At 38.9% G+C, this 25,848-nt stretch overlaps 1 protein-coding gene across 1 annotated transcript; it reads left to right on the top strand.

Moving 5' to 3' along the window:
• Window positions 1-24,353: 24,353 nt before the first annotated feature.
• Window positions 24,354-24,911, top strand: LOC148804213 (uncharacterized). Its single transcript, XM_088900084.1, has one exon. The coding sequence runs from the start codon at window positions 24,354-24,356 to the stop codon at window positions 24,909-24,911; it is 558 nt and encodes a 185-aa protein (XP_088756210.1).
• The last annotated feature ends 937 nt before the right edge of the window (window positions 24,912-25,848 follow it).

The following is a 25,848-nucleotide window of genomic DNA, read 5'->3' as shown; positions in this document are numbered from 1 at the left end:
CCTCACACTTCATCACCAGCAAGAAGTGTTCGACGTCACAAGAAAGCCTCCTCAGTATAGTCCAAAGAGAAGGGGACTCGATCTGAAGCTACATCAAGCGCTTCAATGACACATGTTTACAGATTCCTGACCTGGATCCCGATGTAAGACTCATGACAACAAACAAGGGTATTACCCACAAGGAATTTAAATGGCACGTAATGGAAAACAAGCCCAAGGACATCACTGAATTCCTCAAGCTCGCTGACCAATTCATCGGGACCGAAGAGTAGATGAATCAGAAGAATAAGCCCCAGCGGAGAAGAGAAAAAGAGAAGATGACAACCCAACCAACGGTGGCAGCAAACGAAGAAAAAGCAAGTCCCCAACCTAGGGGAAACAAGTCAGATCGGCGTTCCCGAACTCCTTCGGTTGAAAGGAAAAGCTACACGCCCCTCAATGCAAAGTGGGGAGAAATTCCTATGGCGATCAAGGATGCCTCCTATGTGAAGTGGCCACCTCGGTTGAGGGGAGAGCCCGCCACTAGAAATAAAAATGTATATTGTCATTTCCACAAAGACCACAGTCATAGTAGCGAAAACTGTAGAAATCTCCGTGACGAGATTGAAGAGCTCATCCATCACGGATACTTGGAAAATTTTGTACAAAAGGAAAATAAAAACCAAACAAATCGACAGGGGAGCAAAGAAGAAATGCTCTTGAGTCCAGCAGCAGGCAGAGTGAGTAGCCGCAGAGACAGTTTCCAAAAGAGAGACCGATCCGCGGAGTAATCAACATGATTACTAGCGGGTCCATTGTCGTTGGTTGCACCTCAGCAGCAGGGAAAGCCTCGGTTTGTGAACTGGAACGTGAAGAGTAAAATCCACCAAAGTGACCTAGGCTCGAAGACCCCATATACTTTACAGAGGATGATGCGCGTGGGGTTCAGTATCCCCATGACGATGCCCTGGTAATAAAAATGAGACTGAATGACTTCGAGGTAAAGCGCATCCTGGTAGATTCGGGCAGTTCAGCTGACATCTTATTCAAGGACGCCTTTGGCAAACTCCAACTCCAGGAAGGCAATCTCAAGCCAATAGATACACCCTTAGTGGGCTTCAGCGGCGAAGAGGTCAGACCGCTAGGACGAGTCTCAGTACCCATAGAGGTCGGCATGTGGCCTAACATTGCGAGGTTCGAGCATACATTCCTAGTGGTCTGACTCCCTCATCGTACAACGCCATAGTAGGTCGGCCTATTACCCATGCACTTCGTGTAGTGGTTTCCACCTACTACCTGGCCATGAAGTTCCCTACGGACTATGGAGTAGGGGTAGTGCGAGGCGACCATCTCGAGTCTCGCAAGTGCTATGTTGCCGCTCTCAAGGGGAAGGCCAAGCTAATGGCTGATATTGAGCTCGAGCGACCTATGGAGTATCCCAAGGAGCGAGCTACACCAACAGAAGAGACGGTCCATATCCCGGTCTCAAAAGAAAATCCAACCAGAACTCTCCAGATCGGTGCATGGTCCGTGGCAGAGATGCTTGGAATAGATCCAAGAATTATAACTCACAACTTGAACACTGATCTTGTAGTCAGGGCAGTTGGACAGAAAAAACGCAACCTTGCCCCAAAGCGTTGGAGGATAGTCGATGAGGAGGTTGGGAAGATCCTTGTAGCCGATTTCATCAGGGAGGTCCATTACTCAAACTGGGTAGCTAACCCAGTTCTGGTAAATCGAGTATACCGACCTAAATCGAGCTTGCCCGAAGGATTGTTTCCCACTCCCTAAGATCGACAGTCTAGTGGACGCGACCTCAGGGCACAAGTTGCTGAGTTTTCTATACGCATACTCAGGATACAACCAGATCAAGATGGACCTGCCGACAAAGAAAAAACGGCATTCATAACCAAGTTGGGGCTGTATTGTTATAAGGTCATGCCCTTTGGGATAAAAAATGCCGGGACGACCTTCCAAAGACTTGTAAACAGAATCTTTGAGCCATTGATCGACAATAAGGTTGAATGCTATGTAGATGATATGGTTGTTAAGACCCATTTTTCAAAATTTTTAATAAATGATTTACGATGTGTTTTTGAAATTTTGCGCAAGTATAACATGAAACTAAATCCTAACAAGTGTGTGTTCGATGTCACCTCGGGTAAATTCCTGGGCTACATATTCAACCGACGTGGCATCGAAGCCAACCCAGAGAAAATAAAGGCCATCCTAGATATGAGGCCACCTCGTAAATTGAAGGAGGTTCAGAGGCTGAACGGTCGTATAGCCTCTCTAAGCCGCTTCATGTCCAAGTCGGTAGATCGCTGCCTGCCTTTTTTCAAGGCAATTAAGAAAAGTAAAGACTTTGAGTGGACCGAAGAATGCCAGTTCACCTTCGATGAGCTGAAAAAATACCTAGCTAGCATCCCGGTTCTAACCCGATCCGCGGAGGAAGATGTTTTAAAATTGTACCTCTCTGCGAGTGATGAGGTAGTCGGATCGGTACTGATAAAGAAAGTAGATCGGGTCCAACAACATATCTACTATGTCAACAAAGTTTTGTAGGACGCCAAAACAAGGTACCCGAAGATTGAGAAACTGGTGTACGTGCTGGTCATAGCGGTTCGGAAGCTTCGTCCATACTTCCAAGCCCACACCGTCGTCGTCCTCACCAACAAACCTCTGAGGCAAATCCTGCTCAAGCCTGAAGTATCTGGTAGACTGACGAAGTGGACCATCGAACTCAGTGAGTACGACATCCGGTACAAGCCTCGGACGGAAATTAAGGCCCAAGCCTTAGCCGATTTCATTGCAGAATGTACCTTCAGCACCGCAATCCCTGAATTGATCGAGGTCGATCATAGAGAGGAAACTTCAACTAGTGTAGCACTAGTCCTGGTTAGAGAAAGGCCGACCTGGGACGAGGAGCCCAGGATCCTCCACGTAGACGGCTCATCCAATCAACAAGGAAGCGGCATGAAGGATGTTCCCTATGCCTCAACCGTAGGGAGCATTATGTATGCCATGCAATGCACTCGTCTTGACATTGCTCAGGCAGTGAGTGTGGTAAGAAGATTCCAAGTCAACCCAGGGCAAGAGCACTGGACTATTGTAAAAAACATATTTTAAGTACCTTCGAAGGACAAAAGAGTTTTATCTGGTATTCGATGGAAGCTCACTACAGATCCAAGGGTATACCGATGTCGATTTCTAGTCAAATCTAGATGGTAGAATGTCTACATCTGGTTATATCTTCACGATAGAATCGTGTGTTGTTTGCTGAAAGTCAGCAAACAAGGGTCTTGAGTAGTAAGAATAACAGTCCACAACCCAAGCCGAACACATTGCCGTAAGTGAGTGCCTTAGGAAGAAGGTGCTCATTCTGGAATTTGGAATTCCTCACATCACCCATTCCGTTGTTGGCTGACAACAATGGAGCTATTGCTCAGGCTAAGGAGCCACGAGCCCACTCGAAGTTAAAGCACATCGAGAAGAAGTACCATGTACTGCGGGAGATTGTTGGTAGAGGGGACGTCCTGATTCAAAAGGTAGCGTCAGCGGAGAATGTAACAGACCTATTGACTAAGCCACCCACACAGAAATTGTTTGAGAAACACGTGAAAAGCATGGGACTTCGGCTTATACCAGATTGGACCTAAGTGCAAGTGGGAGCTGTTAGACAGTGTATGCCCTTAGCTCCAATCAGATTGATGTACATTATGACATTATTGTAAATGAATAAAGTACATATTTGATTCATGTTATTATGGTGTGTTTCTGTGTAATACCCCTAAACTGGACACTTATGAGACTCGTGTTAGTTTAGAATGTTCACAACCATTGGATAAGTATGGGGAGATTTATCCTGCCAAGGCTGACACTGATGTGCCGCTAAGTATTGGGGTAGCCTGTCTTAGTTGCCAGGGTGAGACCCGAGGTACATGCAGTGTAGGTTTACTTGAAACTTTGAACCAGATCAAATTTCCAGTATTGCCCTGGACCTTGGAGATTGATGGGCAAAACTAGAAAGTTACACCTGACCCCTAGACTCGATTATGATACTGCACTAGGCGTCGGATTGGGCTGTCTTTGATATGCCAATCAGTGAGATCTTTAGAGGGGGTCAAAACCTGGGTATGTTGGGACAGTCTAAGAATTCATCTGAGTGGGTGATCATAGTGACAGGATCAGCCCCTTTGTCGGACAAAGGTAATGATTGGGGATGCACTCTCTCTAATGGAAACCAAGACAGTCGGCAACCGATTTCAATCATTGAAATTTGTTTTTGCAAAATATATTGATATAAAGATATACATATATATTACAGTTTCAAAATGTTTGCAAAAGGTTTTAATTCCTGGGATCCATGTGAGTAGAGAGTGCAACACTGTTCCTTGCAGCCGAGGGAGAGGTTCTCTCTTGTCGGGCAATGTTTGATCATTATGGGCTGAGAGGTTAAGTGTAAGCCCATTGAGGGTAATACCTGATGGGCTAATCTTGCATCTGCCCACAGTCCCTGGGTTTTTATAAGGTGGCTTGGCCCAGGGACCACTTAGTGTAAATGTTGGGCCCATTAGGAGCCCATGTGATGGGTTTCAGGGGATTCACTATCTTTTGAGTGAATTCGACCAGGCCTTGTAACAAAGGATAGGCTGAACCCATGTGACTGATGTGTAGATCAATGTTTGGGTCCCACGCCATACACAGAAGCCCAACTGGATAGCAATTTGGAAGGCCACTGAGCACATAAAACTTATTAGGCCTAAAGACCATTTCGAACTGGTTTAGTTAGACTAATTAAAGAGGGGCGGGTCTGGGATTTGGATCAGTAGATAGGATAGGGTCTTTCCCTATCCACTCAGAGAGTCTAGATCCAAATAGTGATTTGGATCTGGAAACCTCCTAATGAGATTAGGAGAGAGCTGATCTAATCTGCAGATAAGATTAGGATTTATCATTATCACTTAAAGAGAGTCTAGATTCAAATAAGGATTTGAATCAGGAAACTCCTAATGGGATTAGGAGCTGATCTTTTTAAGTCTATAAAAGGATGAGGGGCAAGCCATTCAGCACATCTCATCTCCCCAGACATCAGATCTTAGATCACACAGAGAGAAGACAACAACAGTGTGACTGCCTCATCTTCTCCCTGTGTTCTCCTCCAGTTGCCGCCTACTGCCAGTTCGATCTCCAGTTTTGTAGGAGCGATCAAGAATAGTTCTTGATATCAGTCTTTGGAGAAAGGCTGATCTGAAGTCGTGTTCACAGCCTCCATCGAATTCTTGTTGAAGGATTCGGTTCTTGGGAAGAACACTACTTATTCTTCTCCACTCTACACTGTGTCATCTTCAGTGAGAGCAGTCTTTGGAGATTTCTTTGAGCGTGAACACCTTCATTGGACGATACTGTTTCTTCGTATCTGGTATATCCATCTCCTACCTCTTGGTTTCAGATCTAGTTCGATTCTTAGTTCAAAATTGATCATTGAAAATGTAAATTTTCTAAAACAGGGAATGCGATTCCCAGATGGGAGAGAGAGAAATTTTTGAAATTTCGCCCTACCTTCCTGTACGGTTCGGCTATCCATATGATAGATCTTTCATCCCTTCACTGGTATCCCCGAACTGATGTCTTTAAGTCCTGAACTGGGTTGGATGCCGGAGTGCCTTGGCATCGGGTTGTTCTTGTTTGCGATCTGGTACCGAGTCGATCTCGTCCCGAGGTGAGCTTGTTCCAAGGTCAATTTAGTTCGGGGTGGTTAGGTACCCGAGCTCGATCTACTGTGGATTCATTAAGCTGAGTTGTCATCTTTTGATCAGGTCGTGTCCACGTGTCCCCCCTGTTACGATGTCGGGCCAAATCACCCTTCATCACATACATACATGCATACACTTAACCATAAAATCATGTATCAGCATAATCAACACCATCAAGCACTTGAAGATGCATAGAACAATCAATTAAAACCTATTATGGCATAAAGTCATGAATCGGGATAATCAACATCATCAAGCAGTTGAAGATGCATAGAACAATCCATTAAAACCTATTATGGGTGAATATTAATAAGTCGCGCTAAACTAGGATGGATAATTCTGACCCAACTAAATAATCTATTGGTCCAAGTGATCGGAAGTAAATATCTGAAAAAGGAAAATTTATGGGAAGCCAAGGCTAGAAGAAATATCTCCCGGACATGGAGGGGCATTCTGTAGAGTAAAGAGATGCTAAAAAAAGGAATTGGATGAATTGTTGGAAATGGGAGGTCTATTAAGTTTTGGGATCATTTATGAGTGGGAAATCACCCAATTAGAACGATCATGACTTCAAGCGAAGAGGAGGAAAACCTCATGGTAAATGACTAATGAAAAGAAATGGAATAAGGAAAAAATTCTCCAGAAAGTCTCCCCGGCTCTTTGGAAGATGATTAGAGCAATTCCCATTCCCTCATCTGAAGTAAATGAAATGATGATATGGAAGCCGAGTGGCATTTGTCAGTATTCAATAGAGTCGGCTAATATTATCATGGAAGAAAATTCGATGGATGGTAGATTAAAAATGGTATGGAAATTGAAATATCCCCCCAAAGATTTAGTTCATGTATTTAACTTTAAGGTGTGTTTTTTTTTTTGGATTTTGAGAGGGGGAAAGTTGGTCAATGGAATTGATTTTGGTTCCCATTGACCAAGAATCCCATGTTCTTTTTTCAGATTTATGTGGGGACCATGAAAATTTTATTTTTCTGGTTATCACTTACCCAAGTAAGTAATACTCATCTTGTAGGTGGGTAAATAACTTTCCCACCTAGGGGGAAAGTTGCCAACACTTGAATGAGACAAAAATGTCCATTTTAATAATGGATTTTTATGGCTAAAATGGTTATTGCCTTACATAAAAAATAAAAGAACATGGGTAAATGCACTTACCCAGGTAAGTGCAACCCAAGAAAAACTTACCCAAATAACTACATTTACCTAGATAAATAATTTAGTAAAAAACAAACGGAGCCTAAAAGGTATGCTCCTAATAACCAAGTTAAAATTAAAAGAATGGGGCCTGGTTAATAACTCAGAATGTGGCTTCTGTGGCAAGGAAGAGAATATGGACCATCTTCTCCTCCAATGCAATGAAGCCAAATAAGTATGGAATCATGCTAATTTTGAAAAGGTAAGGCCCAGCCCGAGAGAACCCTTCATGGTATGGTGGGAGAAGATAATGGCCAATAAAAATAAAAATAAATGAACGTATCCGAAGATTGCGAGTGTTATTTTATGGAATATTTGGAAAAGAAGAAATGCTAAGCCTTTTCAAAACAAGGATATCCCAATTAATCTGACTATAGAGAAGATTAAAATGGAGCAATGGGCAGAGGAGAAGGCCCATATTCATACTACCCAAAACCAAACAATAGGATGGGAGAATCCAGAGAGGGGTAATCCAAAGCCAGGATGGCAAGTGTGCAATTGGGGTCAGATGATTATGGGAAAACAGTTTGGATTGTTTGTCATGATATTGGTGAATGTTCATCCAACCTCGAAGCCCACAATGTTGTTGTCAAATCCCCCCATTTAGGAGATTTTAGCATTGTTATCAACTGCATTTGTGGACGGATGAATCCCCCGTGGAATATCAGAAGATTCATTAGAGAATGTCGAGAGAGGTGTAATAACAACAATCTGGAGGTGACCTACGTGCATGTTCTAAGGGAAGCGAATTTCGCAGTGGATCATCTAATATTGGTCATAGGTTTGCTGTCTCTAACTCTTCTTTTTCTGATGTTAAATTAGATTTAATTTGTTACGGCCTTCATTCTGTGTTATGACTCTGTGTGTAATGGGTGTGGATCGGGTGTCTTGTCTTTTTGTGGCTGTATTTCTTTTGCCTGATTGTAATTTCTTCCTCAATTATAAAAAAAAAAAAAATCAGATTTGAGTTAAATATTACGCATTAGATCAAGTTCAGAGTGGGATCAGATTCACATATTATATGTCATTAATAAGTTTGACTAGAAATTATCAGAACATTATATTATAAATAAAAGAACTTGAAATAGTATGCATAAAAATAAATTTTAGGGAAATTTCTCCATAAATACCCTGTACTTAGGTCGAATGTCAATCTAATACCCAAACTTTAAAATGCAAACCTAGACCATCAGTTATGTGTATCATGAATCAGAGTCCAAACACACTGTTCATCATTTCTTTCTCAAAAACATGAATAGAATCGTGCCCGGTTCCACCCCAACCAGCCAAACGTTTTTTCGCCATCCACCACCAGCTAGACGTTTTTCGCCCCAATGAACAGAGTTGCAGCGGTTTTTCACTGAGAGGAGTGCCATCGCAACTACAGATCTAAACCGGCAAAACACGAACAGAGTGGTAGCGGTTTTTCGCTGAGAGGGGTGCCGTCACTGCTGCAGATCTGAACCGGCGAAAAACGTGTGGTGGTGGATGGCGGCGACGGCACTCCAACGAGAGTTGCAGCGGTTTCGCTGAGAGGGGTGCCGTTGCAGTTGTAGATCTGAACCGGCGAAAATCGTGCGGTTGTGGATGGCGGAAATGGCACCCCAACGAACAGAGTTGCAGCAATTAGAATTGCACATCGTGCCCGGTTCCACTCCAATGAACAGAATTTTACTGCAATTCTATCGGACGGCAGCCAGACATTTTTCACCGCTGCAATTCTATCGAACGAATAACTGCTGCACATCGTGCCCGGTTACACCCAACGAACAGAGTTGCAGAGGTGATGGCACCCTCTCAGTCCAAACAGAATCAGTTTCATTATGGGTGGCCGGAGAAATGATTGAAGGAGAGGTTTAGAGTCTTGGAAAGTGATTTCAAATCGTCGAGATCAGCTGGATTTATCTGTTGAATTTGTTTGACAATAAATCGAGTTGAACCAAGTTGTCCAGATTGAGCCAAATTCTATTGGAAATCTCGTGGGAGAATTTGTTAGTGGAGAGAACAAGCCTCCGCAGCTGAAGGGGGGAGATGGTAGATTGAAGGGCATTTTTGTCTTTTTATATATCAATTAATGGCTGCCTAAATTATTAGATTGTTGCAAAATAAAAGTTCAAACATTAAATTATCGTGTTTTAAAGTTTGAGTACTAAATTGTGGCTCGACCTAAAATATAGACTATCTACCAGGAAATTTTCCTAATTTTTATATAAATATTATAATATTTTTTAATTGAAATTGGATAAATTAGATTGGGGTGTCCCATGTATAAACAGATTGATCAATTCAAATCTCAGACAAAAGTATAACGGTTATTATTTGCAGCCTTATTCAAACAAAAGTGTTGTTTTAACAAGACCTTATAAGGAAATCAGCAGACAAGAAAAAACTTTCAGTGGAGTTAAAGTCTAGTTCGCATGAGAGGCTCCATGACAAAGAGAACAAACACTTTGGGAGAAACAAATTGCAGTAAAAATTTCATTCATTCAACTCAAAAAAAATAAACGTGTTAAGTTAGACAAGTAAAGAACTATGCCTGAACTTTTTGAAGCATAGTTATGCAGCTCTAAAAAACGTGAAAAAAAATCTAGATTTTTTCTACTTGGGTTCTTTCTATGGAATTGTTTTAGGTCTGAGAGCCCATGATAATTTAATCCTGCCAAGGAGCTAGAATTAATCAGATCAGATTCAAATAGAATTCAACTACGAGGTCAGATTAATTGAACGCAATGGTTGTGTAGCAGGCTATCTACATGCATGGCTCACGTAAAAGCACTCAATCACTTACTTGGCATTTATGGCTGACGTGCCACAGTCCGCTAATCCAATTTCTTCAGCTAAATCCGCATTTGATCCAATTATCAAACATTTGGATTTAAAGCCAATCCAAAATCCAATATGTTGGACATGGATTGAAATCAGATATTATCTATATCTATTTTATTGTGTTTAAAATGACAAAAAGAAACTTAAGAAATTATTTATTTTTAATTTATACATGTATAATAAATATATAACTATAAAATATTAAATTTACTGGTCGTCAACTTTATATAATTTGTATACAATATTAATATATATGTATAATTATATCAGATACACAATTATTTTTATGAGACTTGGATTATAATGGGATCATATGGGGTTAAATCCACATCAAATCTTATTATTAGTAAGATGTAAGTTCCAACATTTAAATTTAGGATAATTGGATTTTATCCGAAGCTTAAACAAGTATCTAAGTCCATTGACAACTCTTAATTGAATTGTTCATGTAAGGTATGGTTGAGATTACTAGCATTCCAAGAATGATCTTGGCTTGCCAAAATATACGTTGTCAGATCTAGGAATAAGAGTATATTATGAGGAAAGAAAAAGCACCAAATTCTGGTTATCCACACTTAAGGGTGTCAATGGTATTCGAAAATCCAATTTCTAATCTGAGATTTGACATAATCCAATTGAATTCTAATAATTTGAATATCTAATTGGTCGAATTTGGATATCCTATTCATATCGAATAACTAATCAGATTCAAATTTGGATATGACTTGATTCGATTCGATAAATATCTAAATTTGACCGATTAGTTAATTCTTATATATAATATATGAAATACTTAAATGTTTTATATGCTATATATATAATAATTAAATTATATAAATAATTTATATATTTATATACTTTATATAAATAAAATATTTATTTTATATATTTATTAATTACCTAAAATAATTAATTGGTCGAATTCGAATCGAATATTCGAATATTTAATCAAATTTGAATTCAAATATTAACTTTCAATATCCATAGGATGTTGAATCGAATTTAGATATCAGATTTTCTAATCGGATTCGAATTCGGATATTACCTAATTCGATTCGAATTCAATCTGTTACACCCCTATCTACAATAAGCAAATTGAGTAACAACTAACAACCTCGAAGGCTCAGATGACCCAATAGTTGAGATGGTCACTCCGTTACATGGAGGCACGGGATCAAATGCACAAGCTCTTTGTGACAAGGTTAATTCAATATGTCTTGTGTTGTCCCCACTAGGGGTGTCAATGGATCGGTTTTGGGTTGGACTCCATCCAAATAAAAATCCATTTGGACGGATTGAACGGACCAATAAGACATATTGAAATTGGACGGACTAGATGGACCAATAAGACATATTGGATTGGACCTGGTCCGTCCATAATGAATTTATATTGGATTTGACCCAATATCTGGTCCATTGATAGAAGATAAGAACATGGGTGTCAATGAACCAGGTTTGAGCTGAAACCAATCTAAATTAACAAGAATTTGAACAGATTGGATAGCCTCTAGACCAGATTGGACCAAATCCATTCCAATTGATACCCTTAGTCCCCACTCCTTCATCCACCATCCCCTATCTATCTATCTATCTATCTATCTATCTATCTATCTATCTATCTATCTATCTATCTATCTATCTATATATATATATATATATATATATATATATATATATATATATATATATATATATATATATATATATATATATAAGCAGTTGTTTGGCACCAAAATGTTTCAAGGTCGAATCATTTCTTTAAAAATTGCCTAACAATCAAAAAGAACTTTTGAACCGTTTCAACCAAAATCTGTTTGGTTCTGTTTCATGTCACATCGGCATTAAAAAAATGTCTCACCTAAAGGTGAGCAAATGGGTAGGTTTTACCCAGAACCGAATGGAACCGACCTTGAATCGGCCCTACCCAATTTGTTACAGGGTAGGATCTGGTTCCAAATTCTTGAAATCGACCCCCACTCAAGCCGATTCCAAGGTCTAGGGGCTTACCTTACTTGAACTGACCCAATGAACCGGCCTTCATTGGCCTTGGTGGAACCGAACTTGCCTTGAAATAAACCCTTGGAATACTTTTCGGTATGTAAAGATTTGAACCAAAGTACTCATGGTTACAAAGGCCATGGTCTCATTTGACCATTGAGTTACTTTAAGTGATTTGAATATTTGATCATTTGTTTTCATGTTAATATTTGGGCGTGTATAATAAGTAATGTACAAGGTAATATTTACAAAATTTAAATTTGAATTATAAGTTTCGAACCATATAATGATAGTCCACATATTAATTTACTCAATTTAATTAATAAAGATAATATAAGTTTTAAACTATATATATCATATTTATTAAAAATCAAGATTTTAAAGAACATGTTTTTTTTCAAAGGGGAGTAAACAAAGAACATGTTTCACGGGTAGACCCTAGAGCCGACCTCAAAACCGAGTAAAGACAGAACCAACCTTCACAAAGTAGGTTCTAATTCCAAAAACCTAGAACCGACCCCTTCTAATCCAGTGGTTACAAATTTTAGTACACCAAAAAGATATTGAAATCCATTCAATATTCAACTAAATACAACTACAGATTTTATTAAAAAATTATTATACATATAAATAATTATTAAATCGATGGATTTGTAACTAAAAAAACTCGGTCCTCTATTAATGGGGTAAACAAATCTAAGCCTACGTTTTAGAGAGGATCTTAAATCGATGAATATGTAGTTCTAATAATCTAGCATACAATTCAAAGAAGATCTATATCCTCTGTTACTGGTAAAACGAACATAACATCTTGCTCGGAGGAGACCTTCAAGTTCATATGTATCCTCTATTATTGTCAAAATGAACATAACAAAGATTACGTTTCAGAGAGGACTCTATCTCCTATATTATTGTCAAAGCGATCTATAAACTTTGTTAATAATTTATTTTGAATCATATGCATGGTTTTAAAAAATGACACAAAAATGGAACCGTTCTGGTCACTAGTTTTCAGGTCGACCATCCAGTTTGAACGAACGACCCATTCTGACAAAAATTAAAAAATAATTAAAAATAAAAAAATAGACAAAAAACCATTGAATGGGTTGATGGATCGATGGTTCAACCACCCACATCAATGGGTCATTGACTAATTCAACGGTTTTTGGTTAGGGACAGGGTTTGGGCTAAAATTGAATCGGTTGCCTGGATGGTTCCCGATTTGAACAGTCTAACCATCCAGGTCAACATGTGATTCATATGTTAATGTAAAAAAAATAAAATATAACAATCCACAAATAGGGTTGGCGGTTACCTTGTTTGGAGGAGACTTTCTCTTGATGGTAGAAATAGCAGGAAACAAGTCCGATGATGGCAGTATTGGCCTCAAGAAGAAAACCCAAATTTTAGTATTACAACAAGAATGAGGTGTTGGCATTTACTCAAACCATATACAAGTCCGGAAATGGCAAACTACCAAAAAAGTGCCTGGATTGCCTTCTTGTAGTTCAAGGTTGAGAACTTGGTGAGTTTCACAGCAACAAGAAGAGAAATGAGGAGGAAGAGGGAGAAAAACCCTCTCAATGGGTTTTAGGAGGGTTATTGTGTTTATAGTGAGATGTGATGCACCAAAGCACCCTTAATTTGACATGGCTAATTGCCAATTTAGATGCCAACAGGATCCATGTAGAACTAATGTTCTTGAATAGGTGGATCAATTCAAGAAACGTCAAAAAGTCGTTTCAACTAAAAAGTAAATTCACGAATCCCAATGCAAAATCGTTTTTTGACTGTTTCTTCATAAAATGCCTTCCTATATGTGTTTTTTTGGTTAGTTTTGTTTATTTTCTAATGTGTCATGCTTGCCACATCAATAGAAACGAAACACTTGTGAAACGCTCTGATGCCAAACAACATCTTAGAGGGGTGCAAGATTCCTCCACCTTAGCTTGGAAAAACTTTTCTTTTTTGCCAAAAAAGAATTAGGAAGAGATTGTGAGATGATAGGAAAAAGGGTTCATCACCTTTCACAGTCGTGATCTAATAGGAAAGATTTCGGTCATTTGCTCCTAGTTTCTCTCCATCTTTCTTGCTAACTCCATTCACTATTCTCTCAATTGTCAATTCTCTCCTCTTTTGGACATTGTTTCCATCGTCTTTCTCTATTCTCTCTATTCGGAACAAGAAACACCCAAAAACTCTTAGCTTCTTATAGAAACATTCCTCCCTATCCCACCTTTCTCTTTCACTCTCAGCTCTCTCTTAGTTTATGGAAGAAAATCTCTTTCCTACTCACATTTCTCTCTCTCTTTCTCTCTCTCTCTTTCTCTCTCTCTGTTTTATAGAATAACACAGGTAGGCTACTATCAGTTTTGCACTATCCCAGGTAAGCCTTTTTGGCCTATATGGGTCAGTTTTGAAGCACTTAGCATTCAAAGAAGTACTTGTGGCAACAGAAGCATTTGTGGCAGCGCCAGCACTAAAAGCCCATGTAACCTTCAAGGAATCTTTTACGTGGTCATTTGTGGTAGTAGAAGCATCAACTAGGTCTTTGTTCTTTATTCTTTGAACTTCTTGAAAATGAAATACAACATAAAAAAGGTCAAATATTGTTGAATCCACAATTCCATATCCACCGAAGTCGATCAATCATCTATAGAGATTCTAGAGTGTGTATGGTTGAGAGGTTTGAAACTTTGATTCTTTTTCTTTCTTCATGGAAGGAAGGTTGTAGGACTTTACCTCTTCGAAGAAGTACTATGGTCCATAATGAGTTAAAAGGTGGCTAAGTTGGGTAAACCCTTTGGCAACCAAAATAGGGGCTCTGCCCCATCATGAAAATAGGGGCTCCACTTCTATCGTTCAAATCATGGAAGGGAATTCGGTTAGGATGATTTCATTGAATGGAAGTAAGAAGGGATGCTAAAAACAAATTGTTTCTTCGTCTCATTCCTTATAAATCTCCTTCTTCTCAAAACCCCTTTTATGTTCTTTGATATTTTCTAGAGAGTTGTTAGAGTTTAACGAAAGTGAAGAGTGAGAGCTATCCCAATTCGTTGGACACCAAAAGACGTATTAGTTTACAAGACAAGCCAAAGCATACAAAAGGCCCTTTTAGTGGATTTCCTTTTTTTACCCTTTTCACTTTTACTACATTTTGTCTTTATTATTTGTGGGTCCTACCTCATGAGGAGGACAACCAACAAATCTCCCCCTCTAACTCATGAGGAGGTCTTCTTCATACTGAAGCCCGCCAAGCCTCTATAGAAATCAAACTTGTTCTTGGGTAAACATTTAGTCATCTTATCTGAGCCATTCCTTTTCGTATGGATCTTATCTAGCTACGATTGCTTCTCCTCAAGAACATCTCTAATCCAATGATACCTGACATCAATATGATTGGACTTGAAATGAAAACTTGGATTCTTAGCTAAGTGGATAGCACTCTAACTATCACAAAAACAACATATTTATCTTGTTGTATACACAATTCTTTAAACAAATTTCCTTACAGCAATGCATTCAGCTTCTATAGTGGATAAAGCAACACATTTCTATAGTTTGGATTGTCATGACATTGCTCCCCCTACAAAAATAAGTAAAAAACCTGATGTGGACTTTCTAGAGTTAGTGTCCCCAACCATGTCCGCATCAGTATAACATTCCAACACTATGTTACCACTACGAAAACATAAACATAATTCAGAAATGCCTCCAAAATACTTGAAAATCCACTTAACTACTTTTCAGTGCTCTTTGCTTGGATTGGCAAGAAATCTACTAAACACACTAACCGCATATGCAATGTCTGGCCTAGTGCAAACCATAGCATACATCAAACTTTCTATGACTGAAGAGTATGGCACATTCATCATTTCTTCCTTTTTCTTTCTCAGTTGAAAGATTCTGTTCAAGACTCAACTTGAAGTGACTTGCAAGTGGAGTGCTAACTGACTTGGCTTTGTCCATGTTGAACTTTTCCAACACTTTCTCAATATACCTTTCTTGTGATAGCCATAAATTTCCAGTTTTCTTATCATGAGAGATTTGTATTCCCAAAATTTGTTGTGCTGAACCCAAGTCTTTCGTGCAAAACATTTACTTAACTCCTTCTTCAACTTATTAATCTTGCTTATGTCCTGCCCAACAATCAACATATCATCAACATAGAGCAAGAGAATGATAGAATCATCATTAAGAAATTTCTTAATGAACACACAATGATCTGTAGTTGTTTTCTTGTACCCATTGTCCACCATGAAGGACTCAAATTTCTTGTACCACTGCTTAGGTGCTTGTTTTAACCCGTACAAGCTCTTTCTTAGCTTACAAACCATGTGTTTTTTCCCCTTGACTTTCAAACTCTTTCGGTTGCTCCATGTAGATGTCTTCTTCCAAATTACCATGAAAAAATGCAATTTTGACATAAAGTTGCTCAACCTCTAAATTCATACTTGCTGCTCGGTCCAATACTACTCTGACTGATAACAACATCTTCACAACTGGGGAGAAAATTTTATCAAAATCAATTCCCTTTTCTAATCCAAGCCTTTCACAATCAACCTTGCTTTGTACTTTGGCTGTGAGCTTTTTTCTTCTATTTTCAACCTAAATACCCATATGTTCTTAAGTGTCTTTTTTCCTTTTGGTAAATCCATCAAGTTATAAGTGTAGTTCTTATGCAATGAATCTAGTTCTTCTTGCATAGTTTTCAACCATTTTTCTTTTTCTTTACTTTTTATAGCTTCCTCATAACATTGTGCTTCACCTACGTCACTAAGCATAACATACTCATGAGGACAGTATTTATTTGATGGCACTTCTTCCCTAGTAGACCTTAGTTTAGTTCTTTTCCTTGTGTTTGAGGTTGTTCTTGTGGTACTTGAGGAGCTTCTATGGGCTGCTCCCCCTCTTCATGATCAACATCACCTAAGTTACCACCTGAAGTGCTAGCATCATCAACCACATTATCTTGTAGATGTTCTCTGTTTTCATCATGCACAATAGAAGAGGGAACCGGATCCAAATCAGCAAAGCTTTTAAGCTTTGATTGTGATTTTGACATGTTCTCAAGCTCAACTATTTGATCTTTAAGAAAGATAACATCTCTGCTTCTTATAGCTTTTTGTCAACTGGATCCCATAACCTATACCCAAATTTTTCATCTGCATAACCCAAGAAAATGCATTGCTTGGACTTTCCATCAAGTTTGGACTTTTCATCTTTGGGAATATGCACAAGTTCCTTGCAACCAAACACCCATAGGTAGTCATATGAGACATCTCACTTTGTCCACACCTTTTCTAGCACATCTCCATCCAAAACAATTGAAAGAGACAAGTTAATTATGTAACAAGCAGGACGCATTGCCTCTCCCCAAAAAGATTTTGAAAATTTAGCATATTAAAGTATACACCTAACTCTTTCCTCAATGGTGTAGTTTATCTGTTTAGCCACACCATGTGAAGTCTTGGGAACTAACTGTTCATGCCGAATACCATGGTTTTTGCAATATTCCTCAAATGGATTAATGCATTCACCTCTATTGTCTGTACAAATGCATTTGAGGAGTTTTCCTGTTTCTTTTTCAATTATGGCATACAAATGTTTGAATATCTCCAAAACCTCATTTTTATATTTCATTGTATATGCCCATACTTTCCTAGTTGCATCATCAATGAAAGTAACAAAATAAGAGGCACCACCAAGAGACTTGGCTTTCATGTCACATACATCAGAATGAACCAATTCTAAAACATTTTGCTTTCTATGAGGAGGATTTCTTTGAAAAGAATTCTATGTTGTTTATCAACAAAACAATGAACAAATAAATCTAAATGCATACCTTTCAAGCCCAAGAGGAGTTGTTTCTTGGCAAGAACTTGAAATCCTTTTTCACTCATGTGACCAAGCCGCTTATGCCACAGGTTGGAGGAGTCTTTTTTTATAACATTCAACTACCCCTTGCATAATTGAGCTTTTATTCTGTAAAGAGTACAACATATTTTCCCCTTTGCCACTACGAAAGATCCTTTAGTGAGCTTCCATTTTCCATCACCAAAATTGTTGTTGTAGCCCTCTTCATCTAATTTTCCTATAGAAATTAGGTTGAAGCGAAAATCCGGTATGCACTTCACATCCTTGAGAACCAATTTAAAACCAACATTGATCTCTATTTATACATCACCTAACTCCACAATTTTTTATATGTAGTTGTTACCCATTTTTACAGCAACAAAATCACCCGATTTATAAGTAGCAAAGAGTTCCTTGCGCGGAGTAGCATGGTATGATGCACCAATGTCAATAATCCAATCTATGTCTTGGCATGTAAGGCTAAAACAAGACTCTTCACATCCTACAAATCATAACCTCACCATCAGAAACAACTACAACCGTCTCATTTCCTTCTTTTCACCTTTTTCTTTCTTTTTGTCACTTTTTAATTTTCTACATTCTCTCTTGAAGTGTCCCCGGCTTTTTGCAATAATGGGCAAGTGATATCTTTTATTGACTTGGATTTACCTTTAGACTTGTCATGATTGTTGAATCTCGGCTTTAACTTCTACCCCGACTTTCTGTAAGAAGTGCATCTGATTTACTAGTGTCCAATGATTTCTTTCTAATTTCTTCATTGAGCAAATTACTTCTTACCATACTCATTGTGACTTTTCCTTTGGGTGTAGAGTTCCTAAGAGACACCACAAGCATCTATCAACTTTCCGACAATGAACTTAGTAACAGTAAGGCTTGGAGCTCATCATCAAACACCATTTTCGTTGAAGCCAACTAATTTACAACTTCTTACATATGGTTCAAGTGTTCGGTAATGGACAAACCCTCCTTGTACTTCAAACTTACGAGCTTTCTTATTAATAAAGCTTTATTGTCGACGGTTTTCTTCTCATACAACTCTTCTAACTTGTTTCAAAAAGGAACAATTAAAGTTTCATTTGCCACAAGATAATAAATACTATTATCCAACCATTATCGGATGCATGCAACATCTTTCAAATCAAAAAGTTCCCATTGGTCACTTGACATATCATTGGGCTTGCCTTTTTCACCTTTCAATGGTACACACAAGTCTTTGGAGAGTAACATATCTTTCATCTTTGATCTCTAAAGAGATCAACTGCTTCCATTCAATGAAATCATCCTAACCGAATTTCCTTACAGGATTTATACAAGAACCAATCTATGATACCACTTTGTTGGGAATAATCCCTATATTTTTTCTTGTGCAAATCAGAGATATCTTAACCAACAAATAATAGATATGCAGTAATGAATCAAACAGTCAAACACAAAATAAGCAACAATAATAGACATCAAGATTTACGTGAAAAACCCCTCAATGTGAGGGTAAAAACCACATGACCGGAATCCAAATCATCCACTATCAACAATAATAATAGGATACAATGTTTCTCTATCTAGTTACAACTAGATGATGAACATCAAGAAGGATCATGGATTCCAATAATAGAAAACATCAATAAAATAGATAGCAAATGGGAAATCTCTCACCAAAGGTGGAAGCACAACAATAGAAGCAAGAAGGGGTGCTGAAAACATATTTGTCTTCTTTATTTTAGCCCTTGTAAATCTCCTTCTTCTTTCAAACCCTTCTTCTCAAAACCCCTTTTATGTTCTCTTATATATTCTAGAGAGCTATTAGAGTTTAGAGAGTGTGGAGAGTGAGAGTTCTCCCAATTCATTGGACACCAAAAGACAAATTGACTTGTAAGACAACCAAAAAATACAAACGGCCCTTTTAGTTGATTTCTCTTTTTTGTCCTTTTCACTTTTACTTCATTTTGTATTTATTATTTGTGGATCCCACCTCATGAGGAGGACAACCCAACAGATCAATCATTTATGGAGATTCCAAACTGTGTATAGTTGAGAGGCTTGAAACTTTGATACTTTTTTTTTCTTTCTTTCTTCATGGAATGAAGGTTTTAGGACTTTACCTCTTTAAAGAAGTACTATGGTCCATTATGAGCTAAAAGGTAGTTAAGTTCGGTAAACCATTTGGCAACCAAAATAGGGGCTCTGCCCTATCGTGAAAATAGGGTCTCCACCCCATCATCATGTACAAACCATTATCATTGGTTATTTATATTTCTCATAGGTTTTGGGTGTCATACAATATACTCTCAATTGTGGACATAGGGATAGAGCATGATTGGTTTTCCACTCTGTCAGGTATGTCTTTTGGGCCTATATGGGTTGATTTAGATGCAAATAGTGGCTGATAACACCATTGGATCCCTTTTGTAGCCAAAATACGACGAAAGAACACCCCTAATTTCCTACTGTAGTCGTCATGTTAAGCGACCACTCTAGCATATACATGGGTCAAAAGGATGAGTTTAAATTGACCGGGCATGGGACAACCTGATCTTGATCTGAAACCGAATGCATTGTTGGTATTAAATTGTGGTTGTGTTCGGTCTATTCCACCGATCTAGACCACTTTATTGAGACTCCGGATCACCTGTCCATGTCTATTCACAACACACTACCCTCTGAATTGGAAACATCTCCCCCTGCATAATACTATGTAAGAAGATGAAATGTTCTCCATGTGTGACTGCGATGTTATGTGGGTAGACATGGGCAGGAGATCCAGACTCCTTTATTGATCCGTCAATTCCAATCCAAACCGTTCTTTTTGATCTGATTTTTATTTTGAAAATTATTCTTAATTACTAATAATTAACCATTAATAAAGTAAAATAAATAAAACAGAATACTAACAAATAATTATTTTTATTAAATAATTAGTAATAGCTTATTATTTTTTGTTAAAAATATTACTATAATTAATCCAAAGAACTAAAATAAAAATTAATTATTTTAAACAACATTGCATCCCTTTCTTATTATAGTCATTGGTTTATGTTTTTTCACTTTCCCTTAATAAATTCCGTGCACGGGTCTCCACTAATTGTAATACTTAAAAATAAGAACAAAAAAGAAAAATAAAGATTTAAGGCCTCTTACGAGATGGATGGGATTGATTGACTGCGTCATTCATCTACATAATCAAGAGAGAATAAGTTGAGAAGAGAACGAGAGAGATGTAGGCTACTCATATGGAGAAAAATTTTCCTATGGAGGCAAACTATTATTATGAGTCTCTGATTTTGAGTTTGATGGGAGCATCAAACAACAGTTTTTATTTGTTAAACTGTAACAAAAAACAACATTAGTAAGATATTTCATTGCAAGAGCATCAAGACAATCTTAATGAAATAGTTTTTACATTTTTTTAGCCGTTCAGGCTCTACCCCTGAACATATAGCCCAACTATATCTTAACCGTGTAATATGCCACAGAAATCAGCAACCTCTATCCTATCCTAAATCTCATTCTCAAACTAGATTAGCAAGATAAACCAAGTCAACCCTACCTGTACAATACTCATTGTGCAAAAAGTCTTTCAAATCTAGACTATGGTTCATGATTCTAACTCTAATCTCTTAATGGTAGCATTACACACCCTCAAATTTCATGGCAGAACTCGTTGAAGGATCTTGGACAATGAAGAAAACCCATATGAGTTCAGAGAGAGAGAGAGACTTGAATAGAGATTGGGTCAAACTCAGGTTGGGTTGGAATGGGTTGTCCGATTCGTGGACTCCAATCCAACGCCAGACTGCCAGTCCATCAAAGATTGAACCCCATTTTGGAAAATCCACTTTTTAAAATTCAACTAAACCAGGCCCATGACCAGATTTTTTTTTTATTTTTTATTTTTTTGAGTTGGAAAAGCCTGAAGCCAACTTTCATTCACCTATAAAATCTTGGTTTATAGTAGTTTCACCGAGAGACAAATCAGAATTAAGCAGAAGAGAAATACAAGAGGGAGTGTCACCCACCCAAAAGTAATGACCATTGACACCAATTTTAGCAAGTTTATGAGCAACACGGTTGAAGTTCCTCGTGACATGATAAACTAAGATGGAATCAAAGCAGAGGAGAAGCCGCCTGCAGTCCATAATATGTGTGCATAGACTACGGTGAGAGGGAAGATTCCTCCAATAGGCACTGAATAGGTTCGATAGCATCCCTTTCTAAGATGATTTTTCTGAGACCAAGCGACATGGTTAACTTGAGTCCATAGAGAAGAGCTTGAGATTTCCCAACAAGAAAAGAGCACTAAGGAATACAAGCCGCTAGGCTAACCACATGATTACCAGAGGAATCACGGCAAACAACACCAATTCAAGAGGAAGAAGGAGCAGTTGCAGCATCCACATTCACTTTCACCACACCATGGCTGCTGAAATAATGGAGGAGGGGTGTGTGGAAATATGATCAAATTTCCACTTGTTACATTCTTTCCAAAGTTGCCACATGATTACAGATATTTCTTCAAATGTAGAATGGGCCTTTGCATCGGTAACATTAGCTAGGGAAAGCCAATGGTATAACCATTCAATTAAGGGTCCAGAAATGTTCTCATATCTCAGAGAAAGATTGAAGGCCCACCACATAGCCTCAAATACAGAATAATAAAGAAACAAATATTCTAATAACTCCTCTTCCGAACAAAGTGGACAAGCAGGATTAATCCTAATGCTTCCTTTTGCCCTAACTGCACAAACGATAAATATTTGTCAGATTTTTGCATTTCCTTCACTCCCAAAATATGATTAAATCTCCTACGAAATCGACGGTGGACTTTAGGACTGTAGAAGATGGCTTATTTAGAATAATTCACAAGTTGTCGAGACCACTGACAGTATTGATCAAGAACCTTCATGATATTATCAACTTCCTTCATGGAAGCTTGACCAAATATAAAGAGATCATCTGCATACATGAGGTGTGAAATCGTGGGCCCATGTCTATGAACTTGAAATCCATGAATTTGACGGGACTCTTGAAGCTGATTCAGCATTCTGGAGAAAGTTTCAGTAACCAACAGAAATAAATAGGGGATAGAGGACATCATTGACGGATTCGAGGGCTGAAATTAGTTGGTGGGTTCCCCATTAATCAAAACAAAGATATCTAGAGTGGAGATTAGAGCCCCAAATTCATCGGAGAAGCCCAATAAGTTCAGAATTTTAAGTAAGAAAGTCCAATTCACCCTGTCGTATGCCTTAGTTATATCTAATTTTAGCATAAAAGATCTAACCCGACTTTTCTTCTTCTTCATTGTATGGATAACTCCGGATCTCCTGCCCACGAGAACTCTATCCACGCCTATCCACAATAAACTATCCCCCGTGAATTGAAAAATCTCCACCTGCATAATATTATGCAGAGGATGAGATGTTCTCCATATATGACTACAATAAATGTGGGCAGAGTTCTCAGGGGCAGGAGATCCGGGCTCATATAATTATCATGAATATGTCTGCCAGGAAGGAAGGCATTCTGAGAAGGTGAGATGATTTTTTGGAGCAAAGGCCAAAACCTACTTGCAATTATCTTGGCAAAGTTCAATGGGCCTATAGTGCGAAGGGTTCTCTGGAGATTCTTTTTTGGGGATTAAAACCGGTAAAAAATTATTCATTGAAGGTGGAAATTGCTTCTCAATAAAAGCCTTTTGAATGGAAGGCAAAATTCAGGTCCAACAACATCCCAAGCCGATTGATTAAAGAGTGCATGTAAGCCATCTGGGCCTGCAGCCTTTAATGGGCCCATACTGGAAATTGTCTCTATAATCTCTTCATTAGAGGGCACTTCACATAACACATAATTCTCCTCATTAGTAATAACATGAGAGAAGAGTTCCATACCTTCAAAAGCTTCAATGGGTTCTGTAGTGAAGATTGAACTGAATGGACTTGGGTCCAAGAGAGGCTTGAACTAAATGGTCAAAAGAGATACATGTGGTAAGAGCTTTACCAAAATCTGCAAGTGCTTGGGTATGGTCCACCATCCATACTCTTCCAGCAGTATTAAGCCCGCGCCTTCTTAGCGTAGCCTTATCTCTTGCTGTATGAGTCCTATCTGGTGTATGTATCTTAGTGGTTCTTGCTTTGGTTTTCATTATTCATTTAGGAGTTTGTATCCTAATCACAAGAGGGAACTAACTCTACCTCTGTATATATATATATATATATATATATATATATATATATCTTGTAATGATCGGCTGACAGAAGATATAGAAAGAAAATCTCTCCCTTCAAACTCGAGTTTCTCATGGTATCAGAGCACGATTCGTTCGAATTTCGCACCGCCTTCTGAGCCTGCAATATTCGATCTTCTCTGACCTCTATTCGTGGAGCAGATCGCTGAAGAGTTCGCAGAACTCTATTTGCTTTTGATTGTCAAAGCTGGTGGCTGCGATATTTGATTATTTCGGATCATTGCTCATTCGATCTTCTCTTACCTCTGTTCGTGGAGCAGATCGGTGAAGAGTTTGTAGAACTCTATTTGCTTTCGATTGTCAAAGCTGGTGGCTACGATATTTGATTTTTTTTCCAGATCATTGCTCGTGAAGCAAATCTCTGAGGATTCTACAGGGTTCTCTTTACGACAGTCAGTCAAAGCCGGTATTTGTTCTTTGCTGAAATCAAGAAGGAAACGGAGACATCTTGCTTTGGCCGATCGATCATGACGGATGGAAGAGAGAAGCAGAATGAAGGTGAGGGCGGAAGCAGAAAGGTAGTCTCACCGTACTACCTGGCGGCCAATGACAATCCGAGTAATATAATTACCCAAGTCCAATTGAAAGGAGATAACTACGAGGAATGGGCTCGAGCAATGCGAATGGCGCTCCGAGCCAAGAAGAAAATCGGATTTCTCGATGGAACTATATCTCAGCCCACGGACGATTCACCGGAGTTGGAAGACTGGTGGACTGTAAACTCGATGCTGGTTTCATGGATCCTCAACACGATAGAACCAAGCCTACGCTCTACAACCACGTACAGGGAGGCTGTGAAGGACCTATGGGACGACATCAAAGAACGGTTTTCAGTGGGCAATGGGCCAAGAATTCAAAAACTCAAGGCAGATCTTGCGACCAGCAAACAGGTCGGTCTCCCAATCGTGACATATTATGGCAAACTGAAGCAAATCTGGGAAGAACTTGCTAATTATGAGCAAATTCCGACATGCATTTGTGCGGGCTGCAACTGCAACATCGCTGCAAAACTGGAGAAGAGATGAGAAGAAGAAAGAGTCCATCAGTTTCTGATGGGCTTGGATGACTTAGTATATGGAACAGTGCGTTCCAATATTTTGGGCATCGATCCGCTGCCAAGCTTGAACAAAGCCTATGCGATGGTAATACAAGAGGAGCGGCTGAAAACCATGACCCGCGGCAAAGAAGAAAGAAAAGAGGCGGTGAGCTTTGCTGTGCAAGCACAAGGTGGCACAAAAAGATTGGGACACGATACAAAAGAGAAATCTGGAGTGTGCACAAACTGCGAACGAACAGGACATGAGGCTGAGAGTTGATTCCAACTTATCGGCTACCCGGATTGGTGGGGAGACCGGTCGAGATCTACTGGGAGTGGGAAAGCTTGAGGCCGAGGAACACAAGGTAAATCTGGTCGTGGACGTGGAGGCGGACAGAGAGCAAATGCTGCACAAGCGGTAGGGCAAACTTCTGAACCGACCCACGCGACAGAGGGAGATCGCACTACATTCGGTGGATTGACTAATGAACAGTGGTCCACTTTTCTTAATCTGATGAATTCTTGCAAACCCAGCACAAACGAGAAGTTGACAGGTATGAATTGGATAATTGATACAGGAGCTTCGCACCATATGACAGGAAACCTGAACTACTTGCGTAATACCGAGACCGTGACCGGTTGTCAGGTTGGATTGCCCGATGGAAAGCATGTCATGGCAATAAAGAAAGGGATCGTCATTTTGAATGAGCACATGAAGCTTACTGATGTGCTTTATGTTCCTCGTTTGAATTGTAACATGATATCTGTGTCGCAATTATTAGAAGAGTCAAATTGTAATATCCAATTCACTAATAAGTTTTGTGTTATACAGGACCACACTTCAAGGATGGTGATTGGTGCGGGTGAACTACGCAGAGGGCACTACTGCTTCAAAGGTGTGTGCTCAAGCAAAGTTCACAAAGCAA

Source organism: Nelumbo nucifera, chromosome 1 (genome assembly GCF_055504915.1).
Source record: "Nelumbo nucifera cultivar China Antique chromosome 1, China Antique-T2T, whole genome shotgun sequence".
NCBI classification, from domain to species: Eukaryota; Viridiplantae; Streptophyta; class Magnoliopsida; order Proteales; family Nelumbonaceae; genus Nelumbo; species Nelumbo nucifera.
Note: the sequence above shows the minus strand (reverse complement) of the source record. Positions and strands in the feature narration are given on the sequence as shown.

Excerpts from the sequence above, each read along its gene's own strand:
- LOC148804213 (XM_088900084.1), top strand. The coding sequence starts at position 24,354 with ATGACGGATGGAAGAGAGAAGCAGAATGAAGGTGAGGGCGGAAGCAGA.